The sequence below is a fragment of the Anomaloglossus baeobatrachus genome, chromosome 2 (genome assembly GCF_048569485.1).
Source record: "Anomaloglossus baeobatrachus isolate aAnoBae1 chromosome 2, aAnoBae1.hap1, whole genome shotgun sequence".
NCBI classification, from domain to species: domain Eukaryota; kingdom Metazoa; phylum Chordata; class Amphibia; order Anura; family Aromobatidae; genus Anomaloglossus; species Anomaloglossus baeobatrachus.
This window is the reverse complement of record NC_134354.1, coordinates 565,836,685-565,862,169: the sequence shown is the minus strand read 5'-3', so window position 1 is coordinate 565,862,169 and position 25,485 is coordinate 565,836,685. Positions and strand designations below refer to the sequence as shown.

The following is a 25,485-nucleotide window of genomic DNA, read 5'->3' as shown; positions in this document are numbered from 1 at the left end:
TAAACTTCCACAAACCCGTTAGGAAAGGCTAATGATTTTCCTTACTATCTACAGCAGGTGAGCTGGTTGTTTAACACTGAAAAACACATTATGAAAGCACCAAAAAAAAAAAAAAAAAAAAAAAGATGAACGGCTTACCGTATCTGCACTGATCCCCCTGGCCACAACTGGGTCATCAAGGCACTGACACCTTAATTTTGCAGAGGAGATGGCAATCCAGATCTATAGCATGTATTATTTATCACAATAATATCTCCCCCCCCACTCCCCCCCTCTTCCCTTCCCAATGCCCACCCCCTTTTCCTTTCCCTTCCCTTCCCCCCCTTCCCCCCCCCCCTCCATTTCCTGACTTATATTCCTCTTAGTTTTTCTTTTTTCTCTTTTCTTTTTTTCCTTTTTTTACTAGGGTTGATTATAGTTGATAAAAAATTAAAGAATTATTAAATTGATTCTGAATAAATACACCATTCCCTTAGTCCCCTTATCTTATTTCTTCTATTTTTTCTTTTTTTTTTTTTTTATTTTTTCTTTTATTTGATCTTTTAGGTAATTTGTCTTTAAATTGCCAACCATCTGGTTTACATTTTGCCAACCAGGATCGTCACTTCCGGTTTGCGGACCGGAAGTGACGTCCTGCGGTGAGGAGTGGCTGTCTGTGTATGTCTACAGTTGCCAACCATCAGGATTTACACTTTGCCAGCCGGTGACGTCACTTCCGGTTTTCGGACCGGAAGTGACGCTCCGTGACGTCACTTCCGGTCTTCGGACCGGAAGTGACGCTCTGTAACTTGTTAATGAGCTAATTGAGCGGTCTATTTAAATCTGGACATTGGACTGTCAGATTACATTGACTGCAGACCCGGACGGGCAGCTTTTTCCTCTGGTCCAGCTTTTCCATATATTTCTACAGAGCCCTTTCTGGTGAGTGTTCATTACATGGCATTTCTGTGTATTGTCTGTTTTATTAGATTAGAATAGTGTCTCAGTGCTGGTGCTTAGGCTCTTGTCCTTCTATATTAGCAAGATATACATTTTTTGGATAAATTTTTGGGTTTCCTGTTTGGTTCCCCTTTTTGTTGTATAATGGTTCTATTATGCTACATTTTATCTGTATTTCAATTATATCTTTAGGTGGACAGTATATCTGCTAGTGAAGCGGCTCAACTGACAGATTCTTCATTTTTGTCTTTTTGTTGACATTTTTTGTATATCATAGTTTATGGTTCATGCATTATAATGTGGTGAATATTTCTGCCCTTTTTTGTTACCATGATTGTATAATGCCATTATTTCTGTACACTTAAAAATTTTTCATGTATCTTTTTATTGTAGTGTAAACTGATGAAGGTCGGATGACCGAAACGTCTTTAATAATTACACAGATCAATGAATAAAATATAAAACAATTTCAGTTGAATGCTTTGAGTGCTGGATTTTTTTCAATTTTTTTATTTATTTATCACAACGTTACATGTGCACCAAAATGACTTATCCACGAGATCTTTACAGATGCCATAATAATATTTATTCACTTATATAGTGCTATTAATTCCATAGCGCTTTACATATATTGGCAACACTGTCCCCATTAGGGCTCACAATCTAAATGTCCTATCAGTATGTTTTTTGGAGTGTGGGAGGAAACCGGAGAACCCGGAGGAAACCCACACAAACACGGGGAGAACATACAAACTCCTTGCAGATGTTGTCCTTAGTGGGACTAGAACCCAGGACCGCAGCGATGCAAGACTGCAGTGCTAACCACTGAGCCACCGTGCCGCCCAGAGTACTGGTTTATATGTTTTTATAGAGCCACATCTATCAACATAGTAGATGAGAAGTATAATTATAGGCTCACCTCATCTTTGTCTGCATCTTCATCCACTTCATACACATGAACTGGAAGCTTCTCCGGTTTGGTCCCTTTGCTATTAAAAAAAAAAAGTTATAATCATAAGCGCTGCATAGTAACCTATCGGGTATCAGTTACTTACGCACTGACTGTGCATAGATGGTAATACTAAAAACTTAAAAATATGGAAAATGATTAAAAAAATAAATTAAAAAGGTGATGCTCCCCGATTCGCTATAAACAAGAATTACCATTAGATTATATCTCAACCTTGGCTCTGAAATGACACCCGTGAACCAAACGAACAGTGTTGTCATTAATAAGAATTAGAGCACATCGTTTATTACCAAATGCCAAACCAAGTTCTTACTGTTTTGCAAAATGTTAAAGTCGTATCATTATCATTCTGTTAGCGCCCCCCCCCCCTTCCCCAGGTGGGAACAGGTAATCAGCTCCGATCAAAAACAATTCCTGGAAAGCTGGAAGTGCTTCTGCACCGATTCCAACACTAAACTCTGGCCTTCTTGGTGCCACCTCATTTTGACGGGGAACCCTGTTAGAATGGAGGGGCAGTGCGCATGCCGCATTCACTCCCAGCTGCTGGATAAAACCAAGTGCAGAATGAATGGAGCAGTGGTCGAGCAAGCACTGCTGCTTTATCCTAGCGGGGATAAAAGTGACTTGTCCTGTCAGAGGTCAGACACCCAACAACGGATAAGATATCTCCTATCCAACAGATCGGTGATAAGGGGTTTTCAGGTGAAAACAAGTTAAAAGGGAACCTGTCACCAGATTTGTCACCTATAAGCTCCAGCCACCACCAATAATGCCTTATATATGGTATTCTAGAATACTGTGTATAAGTGTCCAAGCCATTTAGAAGAACATAAAAAAGACCTTTTATACCCAACTGAGGGGCGGTGCGGTCTGATGGGCATCGCTGGTTTCGGTCCCACTCCACCTATCTTTTTGCGATCGCCGTTCTCCTTCCTAGCTCCGTGTGGATGACGTGTTCTACATCACAAACACAGAGGCCTCCATTGCACTCGGCATAGGGACAGGTCAAACACAGCCTGCGCATGCGCACTAAAATACTTTGATCTGCCCTCAGCAGTACGTGTACACAGGAGCGCAATGTAGGCATCTCTCTGGATGACGCAGGATGCATCATCCTCACGGAGCTGGGAAAGAGGACAGCGATTGTGAGCAGAGAGGTGGCACCGGATGAGGACCCAACCGCCCCGCAGGTGAGTATAATAAAAGCTGTTTATGTTCTACAGATCAGCCTGGGATCTTATGTACAGAATTAGAATGCTGTATGTATATAAGAACTTATTGGTGGTGGCCACAGCTTATAAGGGACAAATCTAGTGACAGGTTCCCTATAAATACACATTATTATTTAGTATTGTACTTTATTAAACAACACCTTAAACATAAAATACCTGCCATCCTCTGGATGATTATCTAGCTATTGCAAACAGTTACAGACTGGCTATATAATACACTGTGTAATAGCAAATGTGAATAACATACAGACACGTCTCCTAAAATCTATTTCTTTAACCCGCCTCAACAGAAGCACAGGTGCTTAAAAATATACTTCTGCCCCTTTTTTTTAGCACATTAGGGGATCTCAGCAACTGACCCCCACAATATAATCCTCTGATTATCAAGTAGTTTTGTAAAAAAAAAAAAAGGTGCAGTTACTCCTAAGAGAGCCAGATAACTCCTTTGACAATGTGACTGATGTGTGACTATTTGTAATTCATGCGCTGTAAGTGTCGGAAAAACTCCACGAGATGTGACAAATTCAGGATGAGAATCTCAGCAGGAACAAGTCTAAATTTATCACAACTTGCTATATAAAATATGCAGCATATCTGCTTTTAGCAATATTTATGGCTACAAAGCAATGATTTGAAGGCCAGAATAGGATCAAAGCACAGAGCCATCTCTGGAGAAACAGAGACATTTCCTAGAGGACTGGCATTGATTAGACTTTAATTGCCGCCTCCTTGCATTGCACAAAGAGATTCTTAAGACAGCTCCCATAGCAAAGACCAATTCATACAAGTTAGCTATAGAAAGAAGCGTCTAGTACATTCCAGAAGTAATATATTCCATACTCAGAAGGCTTATCAAAACAGAAAATATACTACTGACAGGAGAGATTATTATATTGTGTTCTGATCAAACATCTTTCTGGTATTTAATTGGTTAATGATATTCATGCAATATATACTAATAAACCATCAAATATGCTCCTATATGGGACACATTCTGAAAAATCTGACTGCACGTAAAACAAAAACTCCATAAAGTCTATGACTTGGAGTTGTCCCATCTTTGACGGTTGTGGAATGTCCACAGGACATTAATATGTCAGAAATTTCTCATCAGAGAGGGTGCCCCACAAAAAACGAGAATTACTTAACTTCTTGAAAACATTAATCCACTTCAAAATGCTGTCCATTAGATGATATGCACTTGTCTTAACGTTTTTTCCACTGTTCGAAGAATTTTTGATATTTTTTTGAAGTAATGCTGCTAAAGGCCTCCAGTTATTTTTTCTTAACCTCTTCTACATCTTGAAAAAGCTGTCCCTTTAGGCGTTTGTTCATTCTTGGGAATAAGAAGTCGTCTCAGGGGGCTCGGTCAGGCGAGTAAGGGTGGTGAGAAACCGATGTCCTAATGTTTTTTGCCAAAAATGGTTGATTGGCCATGTGTGGGCAGGCACACTGTCATGATAAAGCAGCCTATCCTTTGATCGCACCAATTCAGATTGTTTTTTTTTTAAAGGTACCGTCACACATAACGAGATCGCTAGCGAGATCGCTGCTGAGCCACGGTTTCTGTGACGCAGTAGCGATCCTGTTAGCGATCTCGTTATGTGTGACACCTACCAGCGATCAGGCCTCTGCTGTGAGATCTCTAGTCGTTGCCGAATGGTCCAGGCCATTTTCTTCAAAGACGATGTCCTGCTGGGCAGGACACATCGCTGTGTTTGACACGGTGTGACAGGGTCACAGTGACTGCTGAGATCGTTATACAGGTCGCTACCGCGACCTGTATTGTTCCTGCATCGCTGGTAAGATCTGACTGTGTGACATCTCACCTGCGACCTCCCAGCGACTTACCAGCGATCCCTATCAGGTCGCATAGTTTTCGGGATCGCTGGTAAGTCGTTGTGTGTGACTGGGCCTTTACTCACTACTTCACACAAATCGCTTCAGCACTTGCAGATAGTAATGTTGGTTCACTGTGATGCCCTGAGGAACAAATTGAAGGTCAACGATTCCTTTGATGTCTAAAAAACAAACCATCTTGGACTTCAAATTTGATTTCACTTGCTGTGCTTTTCTTGGTGTTGGCGATGAAGCTGTCTTCCACTGGCTGGACTGTGGTTTTGTTTCAGGATCACAGCCATAACACCAAGATTCATCCCTTGAGATGACTTGACAAAATAAATCAGGGCCCGTTCTTTCAATTCCTGACACACTCTCAAACAGATCTCCTTCTGACGCGGTTTTCTTTAACAGGAAACAGAATTTGATGTCGGCTCGTTACTCCTTAAAGTTTGCCATTGCAAACTAGCCCAAGAACGTTGAGAGGGGCTTAAGAAAACAATCATTCACTCTCGGCGCTGTGATGGTTTTTCTCATGAACATTACTTAGCCAATTGAGCATGGAGAATGTATAGTGAGCATACCTAGTGGGAGAGGGCAGCACTGCCAACCCACTTGCCTACAGAAAATAATTATTGTTTTTTAGTGCGGTACCCCCTTGAAGATGCATGTCCCAACTGTCTGGAATGGAGAGGTGGTTATGCATGTGCGGTTCTCACAATTCATTTACTTGGGATTTCAAGCGGCGGCGAATGTCAGGGCCCTTTTCTCAGGCTTGGTGTGAGTCATAGGAGGTGGGAACTGCTTCCATAGGACCATTTTAGGCATATCCTGTGGATATGCCATAAATGTTGTGAGATGGTAAAAACCCGTAGAGGTTTAGTCAAGCACCATTCACTTCCCCAATTTGGAAGCCTATAGATACCTTCATTAGAATAAGACGGATGCATGCATCCTGGCATGTATGTGTGGATGTGTCATTACCGGGGATGTCAACCTCCCAATGCAGAAGTGAGTAGCATCAAAATAACCCATAAAAGAGGTTAACAATGGTTACCAAAAAAAACACAGAATAGGTGATAACTGTTTTATCAAGGCTGGGATGACGACCAATCACTTGTACATGGGTCACAAGTCTCCATGTGAAAAACATATCTCGCAACTATATAAAGTTGTACCTCAAAAACCTAGATCATTATGCGAAATCTGAAAAAGGACCCCGCCATCCTTGGCCACGTAGTAATGGGCATCTACTCTAACTTCTTCAGTCGCCTTTACATTAAGTTCACTGACAGGAGTAATAAGCAATATAACTGGTTTGGATGCAGAAATGTCTGGGTGATAAATAATATCTAAATGGGAAAATAATGTCTGCAGGTTAAGCACAATACTGAGTCATGATCTAAGAAAGTAAAAATGTGCTGAATGTGTGGGGTTTTTTTTTTATTCTGTTTGGAATCAGCTTTCCTCTTTTGTTCTCTTGTGTATACACACAATTAACACTTGGTTTATGTTAGCAATCGCTTTTCACTTGGAAATGAGTAAAAACGGTTATAGACCTGAAAATACCCCATGAAAATGTATTTCGCGGTTTAGGTTAAAGGGGTATTCTCAAGTCTGCAAGTTATCCTCTACACTTAGGATAGAGGATGACTTCATGATCGACTGGGTACTCTTCAATCCAGATAACTAGGACTCTGAAGAGCCCCGTGTGAGTGGTGGTCGATCATGGTCACTGCTGCTTCATTCATTCTTGTAGGAGTGCTGGAGACCAGCCGAGCCCAGTGCTTGGCTATCTCTGGTTGTCCTATTAAGAGTGAATGGAGCGGAAGTTCACATGACTGACCTCCATTCCGCAAAGTTATCCCTTAAAAAAATGCTCTTAAATACAATATAAAGTAGTACTGAAACCAAAATAATACAAATAATACATTAAGTAACACACACTTGCAGGTTCCCACCTCCCTCCACGGCACCCTGCTAAATGTAGATTTCCTGGATGTTATTCAATAATGATTTGTAATAGGTCAGTCTGCCAACTAGAACATGGAAAAGATGCCTAAACTACACAAAAATTCCCTCAGGACTCAGAACACCTATGCCACCCATGCATTAAATAGATGCGAAGGATCTAGGAGCTGTCAGTATAGAAGAACTTACCTTGGAAGCTGTCGGAAATCTCCAGAGTACTCTTCATATTTATATGTGACAACATGCCAATCAGAGTTGTACGTTTTGATACACTAAAAAGTGAATCAGAAAAAAAAATATATATATTTTAATGATGGTACAATTAAGTCTTGTGCATTCAGCTGAGAAAGCAAATCCGTAAAGACTGTGGTCTGACGACTTTAAAGGGACAGTATCGCGTTTTTTTATTTTTGTATTAAAAATAGTGATTCTGAAATCAAGTATTTCTAATACAAAATGAAAATCGTAGCTTATTTACTTTTTCTGTTATTCTAATTTTACTGTATGCACTGGGGGCCATGTTGGATTTGCTGTGTGTGTAACGACAGTTACACACTCCTTTATGGCAGCCCCTGTGCATAGAGAATAGTGGTCGCTATCCGACCCTATGTTTAACGTTACAGTGGGCGTATGCTGTGACCTGGACGCGCCCTCTGGGCTGTCCAGATCCCAGCAGAGGGAGGAGTTCAGCGCCATCATCGTGGAGCTCACAGCGTATGCTGTTTGCTCCACTTCCCCCCTGTCAACCGCCGGGATGTGTGAGTACAGGCCGCCTCCCCTCCCCTGCCCCCGTTACTGATGACACCGCCTCCCTCCGCTCTCCCCACCCCCACGCTACTGCTACCGCTAGTGCCGCCCCTCGCCGTTCCTGTCTCCGCTGACACCCCATCCCTTCGCTCTCCTCAGCCCCCGCTAGTGCCGCCCCTCCCCCTCGCCGTTCCCGTCTCCGCCGACACCCCATCCCTTCGCTCTCCTCAGCCCCCGCTAGTGCCACCCCTCCCCCTCGCTGTTACCGTCTCCGCTGACACCCCATCCCTCCGCTCTCCCCAGCCCCCGTTACTGCTACCACTGCCCCTCCCCCCGCAGTTACCGTCTCCGATGACACTTCCTCCCTCCGTTCTCCCGAGCCACCGCTCTACTCGCCGCTGCTGTGCATGTGTGTGCCCGTGCCTCACTGCATGCGAGTACCGCCGCTGATGCTGTCTGCACGGCTGTGTATCATCCTCTCCTGTTTGATACTATCTTCTGAGCCGTGTATCTAATCCTCTCTTGGGTGATACACAGCTCAGCAGACAGCATCACCCAGGACAGGATTAGATAAACAGCTCATCAGACAGTATCTAATCCTGTCCTGGGTGATGCTGTCTGATGAGCTGTGTATCTAACCCTGTCCTGGGTGATACTGTCTGCTGAGCTGTGTATCTAATCCTGTCCTGGGTGATGCTGTGTGCACGGCCGTGTATCTAATCCTGTCCTGTGTGATACTCCTGCTGTCTTTGGTGACACTTTAGACATTTCTGGTCACCAACAAAATGGCTCTGCATTGTGTCCCTACATGTCATTGTCTGTTATCCTTTGTAAACACTCAGATTGGGAGGTGGAGGCGTGCCATCACACACAGGAGAGCAGACTCCACCCACTTTACTGCAAGCTGTAACGTGAGCTTTTTCCTACAGTGGGATTTCTGTAGGATTTCAGAAGCTGCTCCCCCTAGTGTTTAACAGTGGAAACAGTGGAAAATATTAAACTTTTTAATTTTTTTTTTTACATTTTGCTCAATTAAAAAAAGAAAATAATATTTAAACAAAACATTAAAATAATATTACTTTACATTTTTTCAGGTATTTATTTTTTTTTTTTTCTGACGATACGTTCCCTTTAACCCTTCAACCCTGGTGATCAGCTGTTACCACCCAAGAAAGCCGCATTTGGCCACTGCAGGTGAACTGTAGCATTACATGCTGGCTTTTGCATGACTGATCAGGAGATGCAGGGATAGGTCAGGTTTGCCATTACAGAGCAAGGTTTGTATTAATGATCTTTCGTCTCCATGTATTGATCTGTGTGAAAATAATCATTGACTGACTTGTTATATCGTAGATCGGTGCTCATTAGTTAGAAATCTTCCATTAAATGTACCAATAGATGACGTTCCTCAGCGGAACACCCTCCGCTATGATGTCTATAATTCCCAATATGGCAGGAGAAAGGTCATCCTGTTGGAAAAACCTATTTTATACATCTCAGAAAAACTAATGCTCACTTGCATATACAGGAGCTAGATCATTATGTGAATTTCAACACATGCTGCTGTAAGATAGTATTTCCAATAAATCAAGAACTCAACATAGAAGTTGTAGTCCATTTAAATCTATCACATTTTCCAGAAAACTAAATAATAAAGTTAATTATCGCAATGTTTTAGAAAATCTAAACCTAAAACACTACAGATCCCATCTTATGTAGAGGCATATCCCGAGCAGAAAGTTTACTTATTTCTCATGTAATCCTGGACGAACTAAGTGACAAGTATAGTAACAAAAGCCCAGAAGGAGGACATGTCCTCAAATTACAACCATGTTATTTTGCTTTTGAAACTTGGCATTGGAGAAGGGGAAATATGTTTGCAGGACAAGGTGCAGTCTTACTATATACGTCATGTGTCAAAACAGGAGTGGCGCCATTCTAAGATAGTCTTCATAAACCCCCCAGATTTCAGTGCCCTGCCCTTATAAACGTAGAGTGAAATAATAAACACGCCCTTTCTACATATAAACTGATGTCCGGGGGAATTCAGATGTAATATACGCAGACAGTTTATTTGTTTAAAGCCAGACAATGCGTGCCTCAGCCCACCAGCCCAAAGGGCAGCACTCAAGACTGCAAATGAACGCGGTGGTACAGAGGCAACAAATACAGACACAATATTATCCCAAATAATCGCCTACCTCAGTGACAAAAAGACTCTGCGCCTCCTTCTCTGCATTATCAGGAACTGTTGAACATATATATCGACCCTGTCTCCTTAAGGTAGCAATCTAGAGTAGAGAAAGAACACTTTGAAAAATTATCATTAATTACAATATTTTACAGTAAACAATACAAAACATAACGAGCATGAAGAGCCATTGTTCTCCACTTTCCTACAGAAGGCGGAAAACAAGTGCAATAGGGTCTGACATGTGGAGGAAAATGTGAGAACCTGCTGTGTGATTTTGTCCACCTGGGGAGGTTGTCAGACAACTACTGGAGAAAGTAGTGTCAGGGGGAGCGCTGTCGGGCCGACTAATGCAGCACTCGAGTCTTCCCGGCAGCCAGGGCCGGCGACAGAACCAGTCAGCAAGGGCGGTGATGTATGCTGCGTCCCCTGGGCCGAGTTCCGGGGACCGCAGCGCTCATGCCAGCAGCCGCACTTTCCAGGCTGCAGGCTCTTAAAGCCACACCTGCACGCAGATTTCACTGCTGCATGCAGGGTCTAAGTTTGTCTGTGGGCGGAGTTAGCACAGTGTGCACTGCGCTCCCGTCCAACAGAGAAGGTAGATGCTAGAATGTACGTGCTCCTACCAGGTATGACTTAATTTGCCATGAACATGGTCACGCCAACTAACCTGGAAGGAGTCCATACATTCTAGGCTCAACCCCCAGATGAAGACAGGTGCCGAAGCATCCACATCCCGCCACGCTGTTGTCCTGTCCCCCCTCCCCCACCCCAGTGCTGTATACCCTAGAGCTGCATCTCCCCCCACCCCAGTGCTGTATACCCGCAGAACTGTATCCCCCACCCCAGTGCTGTATACCCTAGAGCTGTATCTCCTCCCACCCCTGTACAGTATACCCCCAGTACTGTCTATCCCTCCACCCCAGTGCTATATATACCCCCAGAACTGTCTGTTGTCTGACCCCAGTGCTATATACCCCGCAGAAATGTCTGTCCCACTCACCCCAGTCCTTTATTCCTCCAGAACGGTCTATCCCCTGATCCCAGTGTTGTATACCCCTCGGAACTGTCTATACCCCCACCCCAGTGCTATATAACTCCAGAACTGTCTGTCATCTGACCCCAGTGCTGTATACCCCCAGAACGGTCTGTCCCTTGATCCCAGTGCTGTATACCCACCAGAACTATCTGTTCCCCCCACCCCAGTGTTATATCTCCACCAACCTGTGCTGTATACCCCCCAGAGCTGTTGGTCCCCCACTCCAGTGCTGTATAACCCAAGAGTTGTATGTCCCCCCCCACTCCAGTGCAGTATACCACCCTAGAGCTGTATCTCCCCCTGTATCTGCGTGTATGTTTCACTGCTCCCGTAGACCTGTATGGGTGTGTGAGCTGAGACTCTGACACTCGCAGCATGCTGCAATTCTTTTCTCATGCCAATATAGCATGAAAAATCAATCGCAGATGGACACTGCCCCATAGTTTTACACTGGTGCGAGTGCAATTCAATGTTTTATCGGATTGCACTCGTCCATGCAAAACGCAAGAGGAACTGAGGCCTTACTGTAGTTCCAGTATGGTCCACAGTCTGATGGTGACTGAGAACTCCCAAGTATCTCCTTACCATTGTTAAAAGAAAACTGTCACCAGATTTTTGCTCCCCCATCTGAGAGCAGCATAATGTAGAGACAGAGACCCTGATTCCAGCAATGTGTCACTTACGGAGCTGTTTGCTGTCATTTTGATAAAATCAATGTTTTCTCTGCTGCAGATCTAGCAGTTATACAGAGCTGATGAATATGCTGGACTACTTGGCAGCATGCCAAGCAGTCCTGTAATGATAATCTACTGCTGAATAAACAGTGATTTTAGAAAAACTACACTATGCAGCACAGTAAGTGACACACCGCTGGAATCAGGATCTCTGCCCCTACATTATGCTGCTCTTAGATTAGGTGTTAAAATCCTGGTGACAGATTCCCTTAAAGGATGTACTGGAAACTGTAGATTCCTCCAATATAAATGTCTATGTGTCTGACCTGACATTACAAATGATGTACCATGTACTGCTTGTGGTTCTGATTATTTATTTCTGTACTGATGAGGGTTTTGATGCGGTGTTTCTGAACTGAGGGGGTTATATGGATCTATTTCTGTACTGCTGGTGGTTGTGATGCAGTGTTTCTGTACTGATAGGGATTATAATTATGTATTTCTGTAATTCTGGTGGTTCTGGTGCTGTTACTAGTTCTGATCCTGCACACAAGTAACAATACATAAATTGTGAGATTGGACAACCCCTTTACTTAGAATTGGGCTACACTGCTTAAATTTATAATAAAGTCTTGTCCAGGTTTGAGATGAAAGTTTCCAGTCACTGTAGGTGACTGCAGGCTTCTGAATTCTCACAGTGCTTGCACACTTTTAGGATTCTCTGGTGCCAGTGGCAATAGTGGATGGTCATGTGAGCACAAGTATGAGATTTTTATATTTCTGGCCACATTCTGATTTGACGTGTCCGGCCTTACTCAATAAATGTTCATTGAGCGAGGCCATACATGTCTAGTCTACACGTTACCACATGTATGTAAATCACATACTTGCAGTTTCGTGACCTCCCAGTCTCACCACCGGCATCAGAGAATCCTGACAATGTGCAGTGTGAGAATTCAGAAGTCTACAGTCACATAGAGTGACACATAGAGTGACACATAGAGTGACTGCAGATTTTTATCTCAAACCTGGACAACCACTTTACTGTACTTATAAAATTAAACAGTGTAGCTCAATCCTAACAGCATGTAATATACTCCTTGTCAGGATTCAGCTCTGCATTTGGTTCGAGCAGTCACCACATGGCCTCTCCACTCATATGTGATTTTCATACTTGCATGTGACAACTGGCTTTTCTTCCTATGTTTCTCTTTATACATCGAGAGAATTATTAAGAGCAGCTTGTCATCACGTGACTAAGTGTGCAAATCACATATAAATAATTGGTCACATGGGAGGGGCGCCAAATTGAATTTTTGCCCCGGGTGCTGGAAAGCCTAGATACACCTGTGGATAAGAGATAGCGTCTTGAGACTGGTATGCACCTTTAACCCCTTCACCCCCGGCCACTAAAACACCCTAATGACCGGGCCATTTTTTGCAATTCTGACCAGTGTCACTTTGACAGGTTATAACTCTGGAACGCTTCAACGGATCCTGGCGATTCTGAGATTGTTTTTTCGTGACATATTGTACTTCATGTCAGTGGTAAATTTAGGCCGATATTTTTTGCGTTTATTTGTGAAAATTTAGGAAATTTGGCGAAAATTTTGAAAATTTCGCAATTTTCAAACTTTGAAAATTTATGCCCATAAATCTGAGAGATATGTCACACAAAATAGTTACTAAATAACATTTCCCACTTGTGTACTTTACATCAGCGCAATTTTCGAAACAAATTTTTTTTCCGTTAGGAAGTTAGAAGGGGTCAAAGGTCATCAGCAAATTCTCATTTTTCCAACAAAATTTACAAAATATTTTTTTTTAGGGACCACATTACATTTGAGGTGACTTTGAGAGGCCTAGGTGACAGAAAATACCCAAAAGTGACCCCATTCTAAAAACTACACCCCTCACACTGCTCAAAACCACATCCAATAAGTTTAACCCTTTAGGTGCTTCACAGGAACCAAAGCAATGTGGAAGGAAAAAATGAAAATTTTACTTTTTAACACAAAAATGTTACTTTAGCCATAAAATTTTCATTTTTACAAGGGAGAAAAGAGAAAGTACACAATACAATTTATTGTGCATGTTCTCCTGAGTACGCTGATACCCCATATGTGGTAAAAATCAATTGTTTGGGCGCACGGCAGAGCTCGGAAGGGAAGGAGCGCCATTTGAATTTTTGAACGCAAAATTAGCTGCACTCATTAGCGGACGCCATGTCGGGTTTGAAGACCCCCTGAGGTGCCTAACCAATGGAGCTCCCCCACAAGTGACCCCATTTTGGAAACTAGAGCCCTCAAATAATTTTTCTAGATGTTTGGTGAGCACTTTGAACCCCTGGGGGCTTCACAAAAGTTTATAGCGTTGAGCCGTGAAAAGAAAAAAAATTTTTTTACCACAAAACGGTTGCTTCACCTAGGTAGCTTTTTTTTTCACAAGGGTAACAGGAAAAATGCACCATAAAATGTATTGTGCATTTTCTCCTGAGTACGCAGATACCTCATATGTGGTGGAAATCAAATGTTTGGACACACAGCAGTGCTCGGAAGGCAAGGAGCGCCATTTGAATTTTTGAGTGCAAAATTAGCTGCACCTGTTAGCGGACGCCATGTCGGGTTTGAAGACCCCCTGAGGTGCCTAAACAATGGAGCTCCCCCACAAGTGACCCCATTTTGGAAACTAGAGCCCTCAAATAATTGTTCTAGATGTTTGGTGAGCACTTTGAACACCTGGGGGCTTCACAGAAGTTTATAGCGTTGAGCCGTGAAAAGAAAAAATTGTTTTTTTACAACAAAACGGTTGCTTCAACTAGGTAGCTTTTTTTTTCACAAGGGTAACAGGAAAAAATGCACCACAAAATGTATTGTGCATTTTCTCCTGAATACGCAGATACCTCATATGGGGTGGAAATCAAATCTTTGGACACACGGCAGTGCTCGGAAGGCAAGGAGCGCCATTTGAATTTTTGAATGCAAAATTAGCTGCACTCATTAGCGGACGCCATGTGGGGTATGAAGACCCCCTGAGGTGCCTAAACAATGGAGCTCCCCCACAAGTCACCCCATTTTGGAAACTAGAGCCCTCAAATAATTTTTCTAGATGTTTGGTGAGCACTTTGAACACCTGGGGGCTTCACAGAAGTTTATAGCGTTGAGCCGTGAAAAGAAAAAAAAAATTTTTTACCACAAAACGGTTGCTTCAACTAGGTAGCTTTTTTTTTCACAAGGCTATCAGGAAAAAATGCACCATAAAATGTATTGTGCATTTTCTCCTGAGTACGCAGATACCTCATATGTGGTGGAAAGTAATTGTTTGGGCGCATGGCGGGGCTCAGAAGAGAAGGAGCGCCATTTGACAGCAAAATTGGTTGGAATCATTAGCGGACGCCATGTCACGTTTGAGACCCCCTATGGTGCCTAAACAGTGGAGCTCCCCCACAAGTGACACCATTTTGGAAACTAGAGCCCTCAAATAATTTTTCTAGATGTTTGATGTGCACTTTGAACACCTGGGGGCTTCACAGAAGTTTATAGCGTTGAGCCGTGAAAAGAAAAAATTTTTTTTTTACCACAAAACAGTTGCTTCAACTAGGTAGCTTTTTTTTTCACAAGGGTAACAGGAAAAAATGCACCATAAAATGTATTGTGCATTTTCTCCTGAGTACGCAGATACCTCACATGTGGTGGAAAGTAATTGTTTGGGCGCATGGCGGGGCTCAGAAGAGAAGGAGCGCCATTTGACAGCAAAATTGGTTTGAATCATTAGCGGACGCCATGTCACGTTTGGAGACCCCCTATGGTGCCTAAACAGTGGAGCTCCCCCACAAGTGACACCATTTTGGAAACTAGAGCCCTCAAATAATTTTTCTAGATGTTTGATGTGCACTTTGAACACCTGGGGGCTTCACAGAAGTTTATAGCGTTGAGCCGTGAAAAGAATTTTTTTTTTTTTACCACAAAACGGTTGCTTCAACTAGGTAGCTTTTTTTTTCACAAGGGTAACAGGAAAAAATGCACCATAAAATGTATTGTGCATTTTCTCCTGAGTACGCAGATACCTCATATGTGGTGGAAATAAATTGTTTGAGCGCATGGCGGGGCTCAGAAGAGAAGGAGCGCCATTTGACTTTTCAAACGCACAGACGCAGTGCACTGATCGGCCGCTGCAGGACGCACGGTCGGATGCGATAAAAAAAAGCGTCGGGGATACGTAAAAAAAAAAAAGTCACGCCAAAAATTGACCATGGATGCAGATACGTTATGTGCATCCCTGATCAGCGCTTGGTGGGACGCACGGACGAATGCGATACAAAAAGCGTCGCAAATATAAAAAAAAGTCACGCCAAAAATTGACCATGGATGCCGATCCGTTATGTGCATCCCTGATCAGCGCTTGGCGGGACGCACGGATGGATGTGATACAAAAAGCGTCGGGGATACGGAAAAAAAAAAGTCACGCCAAAAATTGAGCAGGGATGCCGATCCGTTATCTGCATCCCTGATCAGCGCTTGGCGGGACGCACAGACGGATGCGATACAAAAAGCGTCGGGGATACGGAAAAAAAAGTCACGCCAAAAATTGAGCAGGGATGCCGATCCGTTATCTGCATCCCTGATCAGCGCTTGGCGGGACGCACGGACGGATGCGATACAAAAAGCGTCGGGGATACGGAAAAAAAAAAGTCACGCCAAAAATTGAGAAGGGATGCCGATCCGTTATCTGCATCCCTGATCAGCGCTTGGCGGGACGCACGGACAGATGACAGATGAGGTGTAAAAATGGACAGGGGATACGGAAAAAAAAAAAAGTTATACTTACAGTACCCAGAGGACTAGCAGGAGGATCACTGACCAGAAGAGCTGCAGAGGAATAGATGGCAGAGAGATGGACAGCTTTACAGGAGCAGCAGGCAGATCAGCAGAATGCCCAGGAAGGACCCAGCGATGGACGCAGATGTGATCAGGCCGGTGAAGACAGGTAAGAGGACGTCGGGGGAGAGCAGAGGGGGAGAGGGGGGGGGTGAGAGCAGAGAGGGGGGGGGAAGCAGAGGGGGAGGGGGTAGAGCAGAGGGGGAGACCGGAGAGGGAGCTGCAGAACAGAGATAATGGGGGAGGCAGTCAGATCGAGGGGGGAGCAGATCGGGATGTCGGGGGGGGGGGGGGTTGGGGGGAGCAGATCGCGGGGGGGCACGGCAGGGGCTACCATGGCAGCGTGCAGGGGCACCACGGGAGCGCGCAGGGGCACCACGGGAGCGCGCACGGGCTGGCTGCAAAGTGAGCACAGTACTCACGTGCAGCAGCGGTGACAGCTAGGGCGGCGGCGGCGGCAGCAGCGGCGGTGGCGTGGTACCACAAGTACCAGCCACTGCACGCTGCAGACATGTTGGGGGAGGGCTCGCATGCCAGCACAGGCCTGGGGAGGGCGGCCACCGGCAAATCACACCGCCCCACTGCACACTGATTGGAGCGATTGCGCGTCATAGCACGATCGCTCCAATCAGTGCTGCAGGGGCTGGGGGAGACATGTTTGAGGTCCACCTATGATATACTGCAGCAGCTGCGGCATCTCATAGCTGGATCTCACAGGATCGCACTAATTCGGGCATTATTTTTGCCGAAATTAGTGCGATCGATGTGGTTGGCGGTTCAGATTTGAACAGCCAATCACATCGATCGTCGATAGGGGGTGGCGATGCCGCCCCCCCTGGGGTCAAGCAAAGGTCCCCTGCTGTAAGAAACAGCAGGGGACATCATTTGAAAGCCGTTGCTATGGCCACGGCAATCAAATGAAGTTTAGGCAGTAAAATTACGTCCCTGGTCGTTAAGTCACGTTAAAATAGGACGTAATTTTACTGCCCGCGGTCGTGAAGGGGTTAAAGGGAACCTGTCACCTAGAATATGCGTTCTGACCTATCAGCAGACGCATGTGTGCCCTAATACACCTCTCTACCCATCCCTGTGTTATAAAATTGTATAATATGAAAGTAATAAAAAACGTTTTATTACCTTCATATCTCGTATGTAAATAGCAGGGAATGTGGACACAGGGGCGGCGCCTTGCCCTATGGACGTCTGCATATTTCCGTGGGATCACGCCCCTGTGGGCGTGATACCATGGAGCGACGTCCCAGTCTCTCATTCTATCCTGCGTGCATTGCAGCAGGCTTCTCTTCCGGATATTCACGCGCCGGCTTCAGACACGCAGTGCGCGTCTGAAACTGACAAGAAGAACCCGGAAGAGAAGCCTGCTGCAATGCGCACAGGATAGAATGAGAGACTGGGACGTCGCTCCATGGTATCACGCCCACAGGGGCGTGATCCCACGGAAATATGCAGACGTCCATAGGGCAAGGCGCCGACCCTGTGTCCACATTCCCTGCTACTTACATACGAGATATGAGAGAAAGAGAGAGAGAGAAAGAGAGCGAGAGAGAGAGAGAGAGAGAGAGAGAGAGAGGAAAAAAAAAATTCCCGGACCCGGACCGGACGCTGAAACCGCGCGGATCCGGATTTTTACAGTTCAGGTCCGCTCAACAATAGTAGAGAGGTGTAATTAGGGCACACATGCGTCTGCTGATAGGTCAGAACGCATATTCTAGGCGACAGGTTCCCTTTAAGCATGCCTCATTGTAGGGTGTAGCACCGAATGAATAAGAGATTGTAGTTTAAGGCTATGTGCGCACCAAAAAATGGACTTTTAAGAAAAATCTGCACCCCTTTGGCAGAATACCGCACCCGCGGCAAAAACACGGTAAAACCGCATCCGTGTTTTTGCCGCGATTTGACGCATTTTGCCACGGGTTGGTTCCTGCGGTTTTTACCACTATCTATGGCAAAAACCGCAGGTACCTTGCAGAAAAGAAGTGACATGCACGTTAATTCCGCAGCAGAAATTCCGCAGGTATAAAAAAAAAAATGCAGTGTGCGCACAGCATTTTTTTTCAAACCCATGGGTATTGCTGAGGAATGACTGCAGAAATGTTAGACACATTTTCTGCAGCAAATCCGCTGTAAATCTGCGGCGTGCGCACATAGCCTTAATCTTGCATTTGCCGCTCTCATAAGTGATGTTCAGGTATCTACTATAAGTCCCAACAGCACATCCTCTGCTTCCGTGTCACGGCTAAGGCATCAATCCCGGCATAGGCGAAGGCTGGGTTTCTGACTGGCCGCTCAAGCCGACCCACTTAGTTCTGCTCTTAGGTCAGGAGGGGATATATTTGTACCAGTCTAGATAGAGCTGAAGCGTCAGCTGAAGCTCTGCTCAGGTTCTCTGGTAGCTTGCTACAATTTATCAGTACAAAGACTAGCACAGCAATGGGTAGACTGGAGACAATAACGGCTTTTCAAAAAAGGGCTATGAAAAACTGAAGCACTACATTTATTTAGAAGGGTGTAAAAATATCACACTAAAACAAGAAAATTAATAATAGACTTTAATAATAGAAAGTTATAATATACTTTAAATATAACAGGTGCCTTGATCTGACGATATCTGCACCAGTCCCTGGTCTCGGTAACTTCACATCTGGCTAGTTCTTTGCATAGGACAAAGCCTTAATCAGCACATCATCCATGCTGTATGAAGGGGCTGGCTGACTGCCTCAATACAAATGCTGAGCCAGCCTCTTTCTGCATCGTCTGCTAGGCTATATGCCCACGCTGCGGAAAATGCGCAGATTTTGCAGCGGATTTCTCGCGGAAAAGCTGCGGATTTTCCAGAAATCTGCAGCACAGCTACTCCCCAGCCATTTCTATGGCATTTGGGAAATGCTGTGCCCACGCTGCGGATTTTTCCGCAGCGGAAATCGTGCGATTTTTGTGCGGAAAAATCTGCAGCATGTCAATTATTGTTGCGGATTTCTCCGCAGGGTCCCATATACTTACCTGCCTTGATAGAGACCGAGTCACTTTCTCTGTCTGGTGTAGCGGCAGCGGCGCGGTGGATCCAGCCAGGTACAGGAAGGAAGAGGTGGGTGGGGCCTGCACGAGCTCCGGTCATGTGACAGCCGCCCACCTCCAGCACAGTGAACCAGACGCTGCCTGACAGTGACCCGGCCGCCGGAAAGCGAGGTGCTGCATGATGGAGGTAAGTATGAGCACCCCGATCACTGCAGCACTTGTTCTGCATTGAGGATGCAGTGCCGAAGCCATGGTACTGTATTCCTCAATGCAGAATGCTCGCACCATATCCGCACGACATTCCGCTGTATATCCGCAGCATTGAAACAGAGAAAGTTCTGTTGCGGATTTCTGGGAGCACCTGCGGAATGTCTTGCGGATATATCCGCAGGACAATGTCCCCGTGGGCACATAGCCTAAGGGTATGTGCGCAAGTTGCGTTCTGTGTAGTGCGGAAAAGAACGCACCCTCTGGCAGACTGGACACATGTAAACACTGCGTTTGTAAACAACAAATGTATCCAAAATGCATGCATTTTCCATGTGTTTTGGATGCATTTTGACAGTGCGTTCCCCCGGCAATTCAGCTGACAGCAGACACAGAGTCGCGGAATGAAAATGAACTCTGATGAACTTCACCCGACTTTATTGTCATCCCCCGGCTCTGTCTGTGTGTCGTGTCCTGATTAGCGGTCACCTGTGAAGGACTCACCGGTGACCGTTAATCTCCTGAGTGACTGAAGTGAGCAGCACGATCAGCGGTGCCGTCACTCAGGTTACCCGCGGCCAGCTGGAGTCCTCTACCTGAGGCCGCAACTCACCTGTGATGTCATCGCAGATCGTGCAGCTCACTTCAGTCACTCTGGCGACTTGCTGTCACTGTTGAACGATCCAGCGGTGGCTGCGGGTAACCTGAGTGACGTCATCGTCATCAAGATCACTTTAGCTGCTGCGTGGAGCTGACAGAGAGCGGTTGTGGTCTGTGGCCACTCCTGTTAGCTTCATGTAGCAGAGCTGGATGCGTTTGCAGGACCACGTGTGGATTACGTCAGACCTGGAGGGGTATTTGGGGATTAATAAAGTGGTGAAAGAGGGTGTTTTTTTGGTCTTTTATTCCAAATAAAGGATTTTTTCGGGTGTATGTGTTTATTTTCTTTAACTTACAGTTTAATCATGGAAGGTATCTCGGGGAGATGCCTGCCATGATTAACCTAGGACTAAAGGGCCCTGTCACACACAGAGATAAATCTGCGGCAGATCTGTGGTTGCTGTGAAATTGTGCAAAATCAGTGCCAGGTTTGTGGCTGTGTACAAATGGAACAATATGTCCATGATTTCACTGCAACCACAGATCTGCCAAAGATTTATCTGTGTGTGTGACGGGGCCTTTAGTGGCAGCTATGGGCTGCCATTAACTACTTATTACCCAAATTGCCACTGCACCAGGGCAATTCGGGATGAGCCGGGTAGAGTCCCGGGACTGTCGCATCTAAAGGATGCGGCAATTCCAGGCGGCTTCTGGCTGATATTGTTAGGCTGGGGGGTTCCCCATGACGTGGAGCTCCCCATCCTGAGAATACCAGCCTTCAGCCATGTGGCTTTTTCCTGGCTGGTATCAAAATTTGCGGGGACCGCACGTCGTTTTTTTAAAATTATTTATTTATTTTACTGCATGATATAGACCGACTCACCGGCGGCTGTGATTGGTTGCAGTGAGACAGGTGTCACTCAGCGTGGGGGCGTGTCTGACTGCAACCAATCATAGGAGCCGGTGGACAGGGAAAACCGGGAATACGAGATAGAATAATGAGCGGATGGTATTTTCAAAAAAGGAAAAGCCGCCGGAGCTTTGTGACAGCCGTGGAGCCTCGTGCCAGTGATCGGTGAGTATGAGAGAGGGGGAGAGACCAACCAACAAAGAGAGGGACAGACAGACAGAGAGACCAACCGATGGACAGAGAGAGAGAGACAGACAGAGCGACCAACTGACAGAGAAAGAGACCGACTGACAGACAGAGAGAGATTGAAAAGACCTGCGTTTTGTTTGTCAAAAAAGCATGCGGAACGCAACAAAAATGCAGTCCAAGTGCATTTTGGTTGCGTTTTGACCCACATCATTGATTTCAATGGGTGGAGAACGCAGCTACAACGCACAAAAGAAGTGACATGCTGCTTTTTTTTTCCGCAGCGATTTTTGGCATCCAAAACGCTGCGTTTAAAAACGCAGCGTGCACTTTGAATTTTTGGAGTTCTCATAGACTTTGCTGGGGAAACGCATGCAATTTGGCACTGAAACGCTGCAGTTCAAAACGCAGCGTTAATGCGGGAAAAAAAGCAACGTGTGCACATAGCCTAACACACAACTGCAGGCCCCCGAGAGGCATAAGTCCTCAGGTCAGGACACCTTCACAACTAAAGTACAGAAGAAGTTGGATAATGTTCTTTTACGCACATTTAGAAATATTTTTTTTCATTGGACAACTCCTTTAAGCATCCTCTAGTCCAAAATATAAAGAAATAAACTATGATGGTGCTCAATCACAAATTCTTCTGCTAATTATTTTGTAGACACAAGTATTCTCTATGCGTTAGTGTAATGTTTTCTATGCCTATATATAATTTTATGATGAATACAAAAATTCTCAAATTGGTACACAACATATTAGCAATAGGTGTACTACAAATCAGGCAAAAACCATTGCTGAGCCCTACTCAATATACATAATAAAACACAAGAGAACAAGAGCACTAGTGCAAAAATAGACAAATGTTATTTACCGTATTTTTCGGACCATAAGACACACTTTTTTCCCCCAAATGTTGGGGGAAAGTTGGGGGTGCGTCTTATGGTCTGACTGTGGCTGCGGGTAATGAGGGTGCTGCGGTGGAGCGGGTCATCGGGGGCACGAGCAGGCTACTATAGCAGCCTGCCGTGACCACGTGTGCCCGCTCATTACATATGCACGCCCATCCTCCCGCCCATTTCTCAGCGCAGAAGCCGGCGCTGACAGGTGGGCGGGAGGACGAGCGGGGACGTGCGCATAGTAAAGAGCCGGTCCACATGATCACCCCTGGCAATTACAGCCTGGAGTGATCATGTGCGGCTGTATTCACTGCCCCCCGCACATCATTATCAGCGCGGGGTGCAGTGAATCAGTACAGTACACTCACCCGTCCCCGTGTGTGGAGCCGTTCCCCCGCAGCACGCGATGTCTTCCTGTCTGTGCCGGTCAGCTGATCTGTGCTTATCAGCTGATCGGCACAGACAGGAAGACATCGCGTGCTGCAGGGGAACGGCTCCACACACGCAGGTCAGCGGTGCAGAGAGGAAGATGATCGGTGCTGGAGGGAGTGAGAAAAAGGTGAGTATAAACGTTTGGTTTTTTTTCTCTGTGCTATAGGATACAGGCCATATACCAGGATGGTATATGAGCACGATGGGGGCATATAGCAGGATGGGAGTATATGAGCAGGAGGGATGGGGGGTATATGAACAGGATGAAAGTATATGAACAGGATGGGGGTATATGAACAGGATGGATGGGGGGTATATGAACAGGATGGAAGTATATGAACAGGATGGATGGGGGGTATATGAACAGGATGGGGGTATATGAACAGGATGGGGGTATATGAACAGGATGGGAGTATATGAGCAGGATGGATGGGGGGTATATGAACAGGATGGGGGTATATGAACAGGATGGGGGTATATGAACAGGACGGATAGGGGGTATATGAACAGGACGGATAGGGGGTATATGAACAGGATGGGGGGTATATGAACAGGATGGGGGTATATGAACAGGATGGGGGCTATATGAACAGGATGGATGGGGGCTACATGAACAGGATGGATGGGGGCTACATGAACAGGATGGGGGTATATGAACAAGATGGGGGTATATGAACAGGATGGGGGTATATGAACAGGATGGGGGAATATGAGCAGGATGCTGGTATATAAGCAGGATGGGGGTTTATAGCAGGATCATATACAAGGCAGGAGGATCATTACCAGGATGGGGTACCTTAGTAGAGAATTTGGGGACATTACCCCCATAACAGTGTCAGCAGCAGATCCTCGCCCCATAACAGTGTGTCATGACCACATTTTTTTGCTTAAAGTTTTATTTTCCTATTTTCCTCCTCTAAAACCAGGGTGCGTCTTACAGTCCGGTGCGTCTTATAGTCCGAAAAATACGGTAATTAAAGTAAAGACGGATGACAAACAGCCATACCACGGTGTAAAAACAGGCATGGAGGAAAACTTGACCAGGTGGAAAACCAGAAGTAAAAGTGACCCAAACACGTAAACAGATTGACAGAGTGGAAAAGGGTATATACACAAATGCAATATAATGGATATATATATATACAGTGGGCATAGAAAGTATTCAGACCCCTTTCAAATTTTTCGCTTTGTTTCATTGCAGTCATTTGGTAAATGCAAAAAAGCTAATTTTTTTCCTCATTAATGTACACTCTGCACCCCATCTTGACAGAAAACAAACCCAGAAATGTAGAAATTTTTGCAATTTTTTTTAAAAAAGAAAAAACTGAAATATCACATGATCATAAGTATTCAGACCCTTTGCTCAGACACTCCTATTTAAGTCACATGCTGACCATTTCCTTGTGATCCTTCTTGAGATGGTTCTACTCCTTCATTGGAGTCCAGCTCTGTTTAATTAAACTGATAGGACTTGATTTGGAAAGGCCCACACCTTTCTATATAAGACCTCACAGATCACTGTGTAAGTCATCAAATGAGAATCATGAGATCAAAGAAACTGCCCAAGGAGCTCAGAGACAGAATTGTGTCAATACACTGAGCTGGCCAAGGTTACAATAGAATTTCTGTAGTACTCAAGGTTCCTAACAACACAGTGGCCTCCATAATCCTTAAATGGAATGTTTGGGACCACCAGAACGTTTCCAAGACCTGGCCGTCCAGCCAAAATGAGCAATCATGGGAGAAGAGTCTTGGTGAGAGAGGTAAAGAAGAACCCCAAGATCACTGTGGCTGAGCTCCAGAGGTGCAGTAGAGAGATGGGAGAAAGTTCCACAAAGTCAACCATCACTGCAGACCTCCATCGGTCGGGCCTTTATGGCAGAGTGGCCCGACGGAAACCTCTCCTCAGTGCAAAATATATGAAAGCCCGCATAGAATTTGCAAAAAAAGACATGAAGGACTCCCAAACTATGAGAAATAAGATTCTCTGGTCTGATAAGAGAAAGATAGAACTTTTTGGTGATAATTCTAAGCAGTATGTGTGGAGAAAACCAGGCACTGCGCATCACCTGCCCAATACAATCCCAACGGTGAGATATGGTGGTAGCAACATCATGCTATGGGAGTGTTTTTCAGCTGCAGGGACAGGACAAGTGGTTGCAATCGAAGGAAGGATGAGTGCTACCAAGTACAAAGATCTCCTGGAAGAAAACCTCTTCCAGAGTGCTCTGGACCTCAGACTTGGCTGAAGGTTCACCTTTCAACAAGACAATGACCCTAAGCACACAGCTAAAATAACAAAGGAGTGGCTTCAGAACAACTCGGTGACCATTCTTAACTGGCCCAGCCAGAGTCCTGACCTAAACCCAATTGAGCATTCTGGAGAGACCAGAAAATGGCTGTCCACCAACGTTCACCATCCAATGTGACAGAACTGGAGAGGATCTGCAAGGAAAAATGGCAGAGGATTCACAAATCCAGGCGTGAAAAACTTGTTGCATCATTCCTAAAAAGACTGATGGCTGTACTAGCTCAAAAGGGTACTTCTACTCAATACTGAGCAAAGGGTCTGAATACTTATGACCATGTGATATTTCAGTTTTTCTTTTTTTATAAAATTTGCAAAAATTTCTACATTTGTTTTATTCTGTGAAGATGGGGTGCAGAGTGGACATTAATGAGAAAAAAAATTACCTTTTTTGAATTACCCAAATGGCTGCAATGAAACAAAGAGTGAAA

The 25,485-nt window shown here is 45.0% G+C and overlaps 1 protein-coding gene across 4 annotated transcripts in view; it reads right to left on the bottom strand.

Moving 5' to 3' along the window:
* The window catches only part of DOCK9 (dedicator of cytokinesis 9), a 426,004-nt gene that overhangs the window by 196,967 nt on the left and 203,552 nt on the right, over positions 1-25,485 (bottom strand). For 2 of the 4 annotated variants that reach the window (XM_075336721.1, XM_075336720.1), the window contains exon 5: positions 1,859-1,928. In XM_075336721.1, the coding sequence (XP_075192836.1) occupies positions 1,859-1,928 (70 nt within the window). Of the gene's footprint in view, positions 1-1,858; positions 1,929-25,485 lie in introns of those variants that run through there. The other 2 variants (XM_075336718.1, XM_075336719.1) reach the window with 1 other exon arrangement.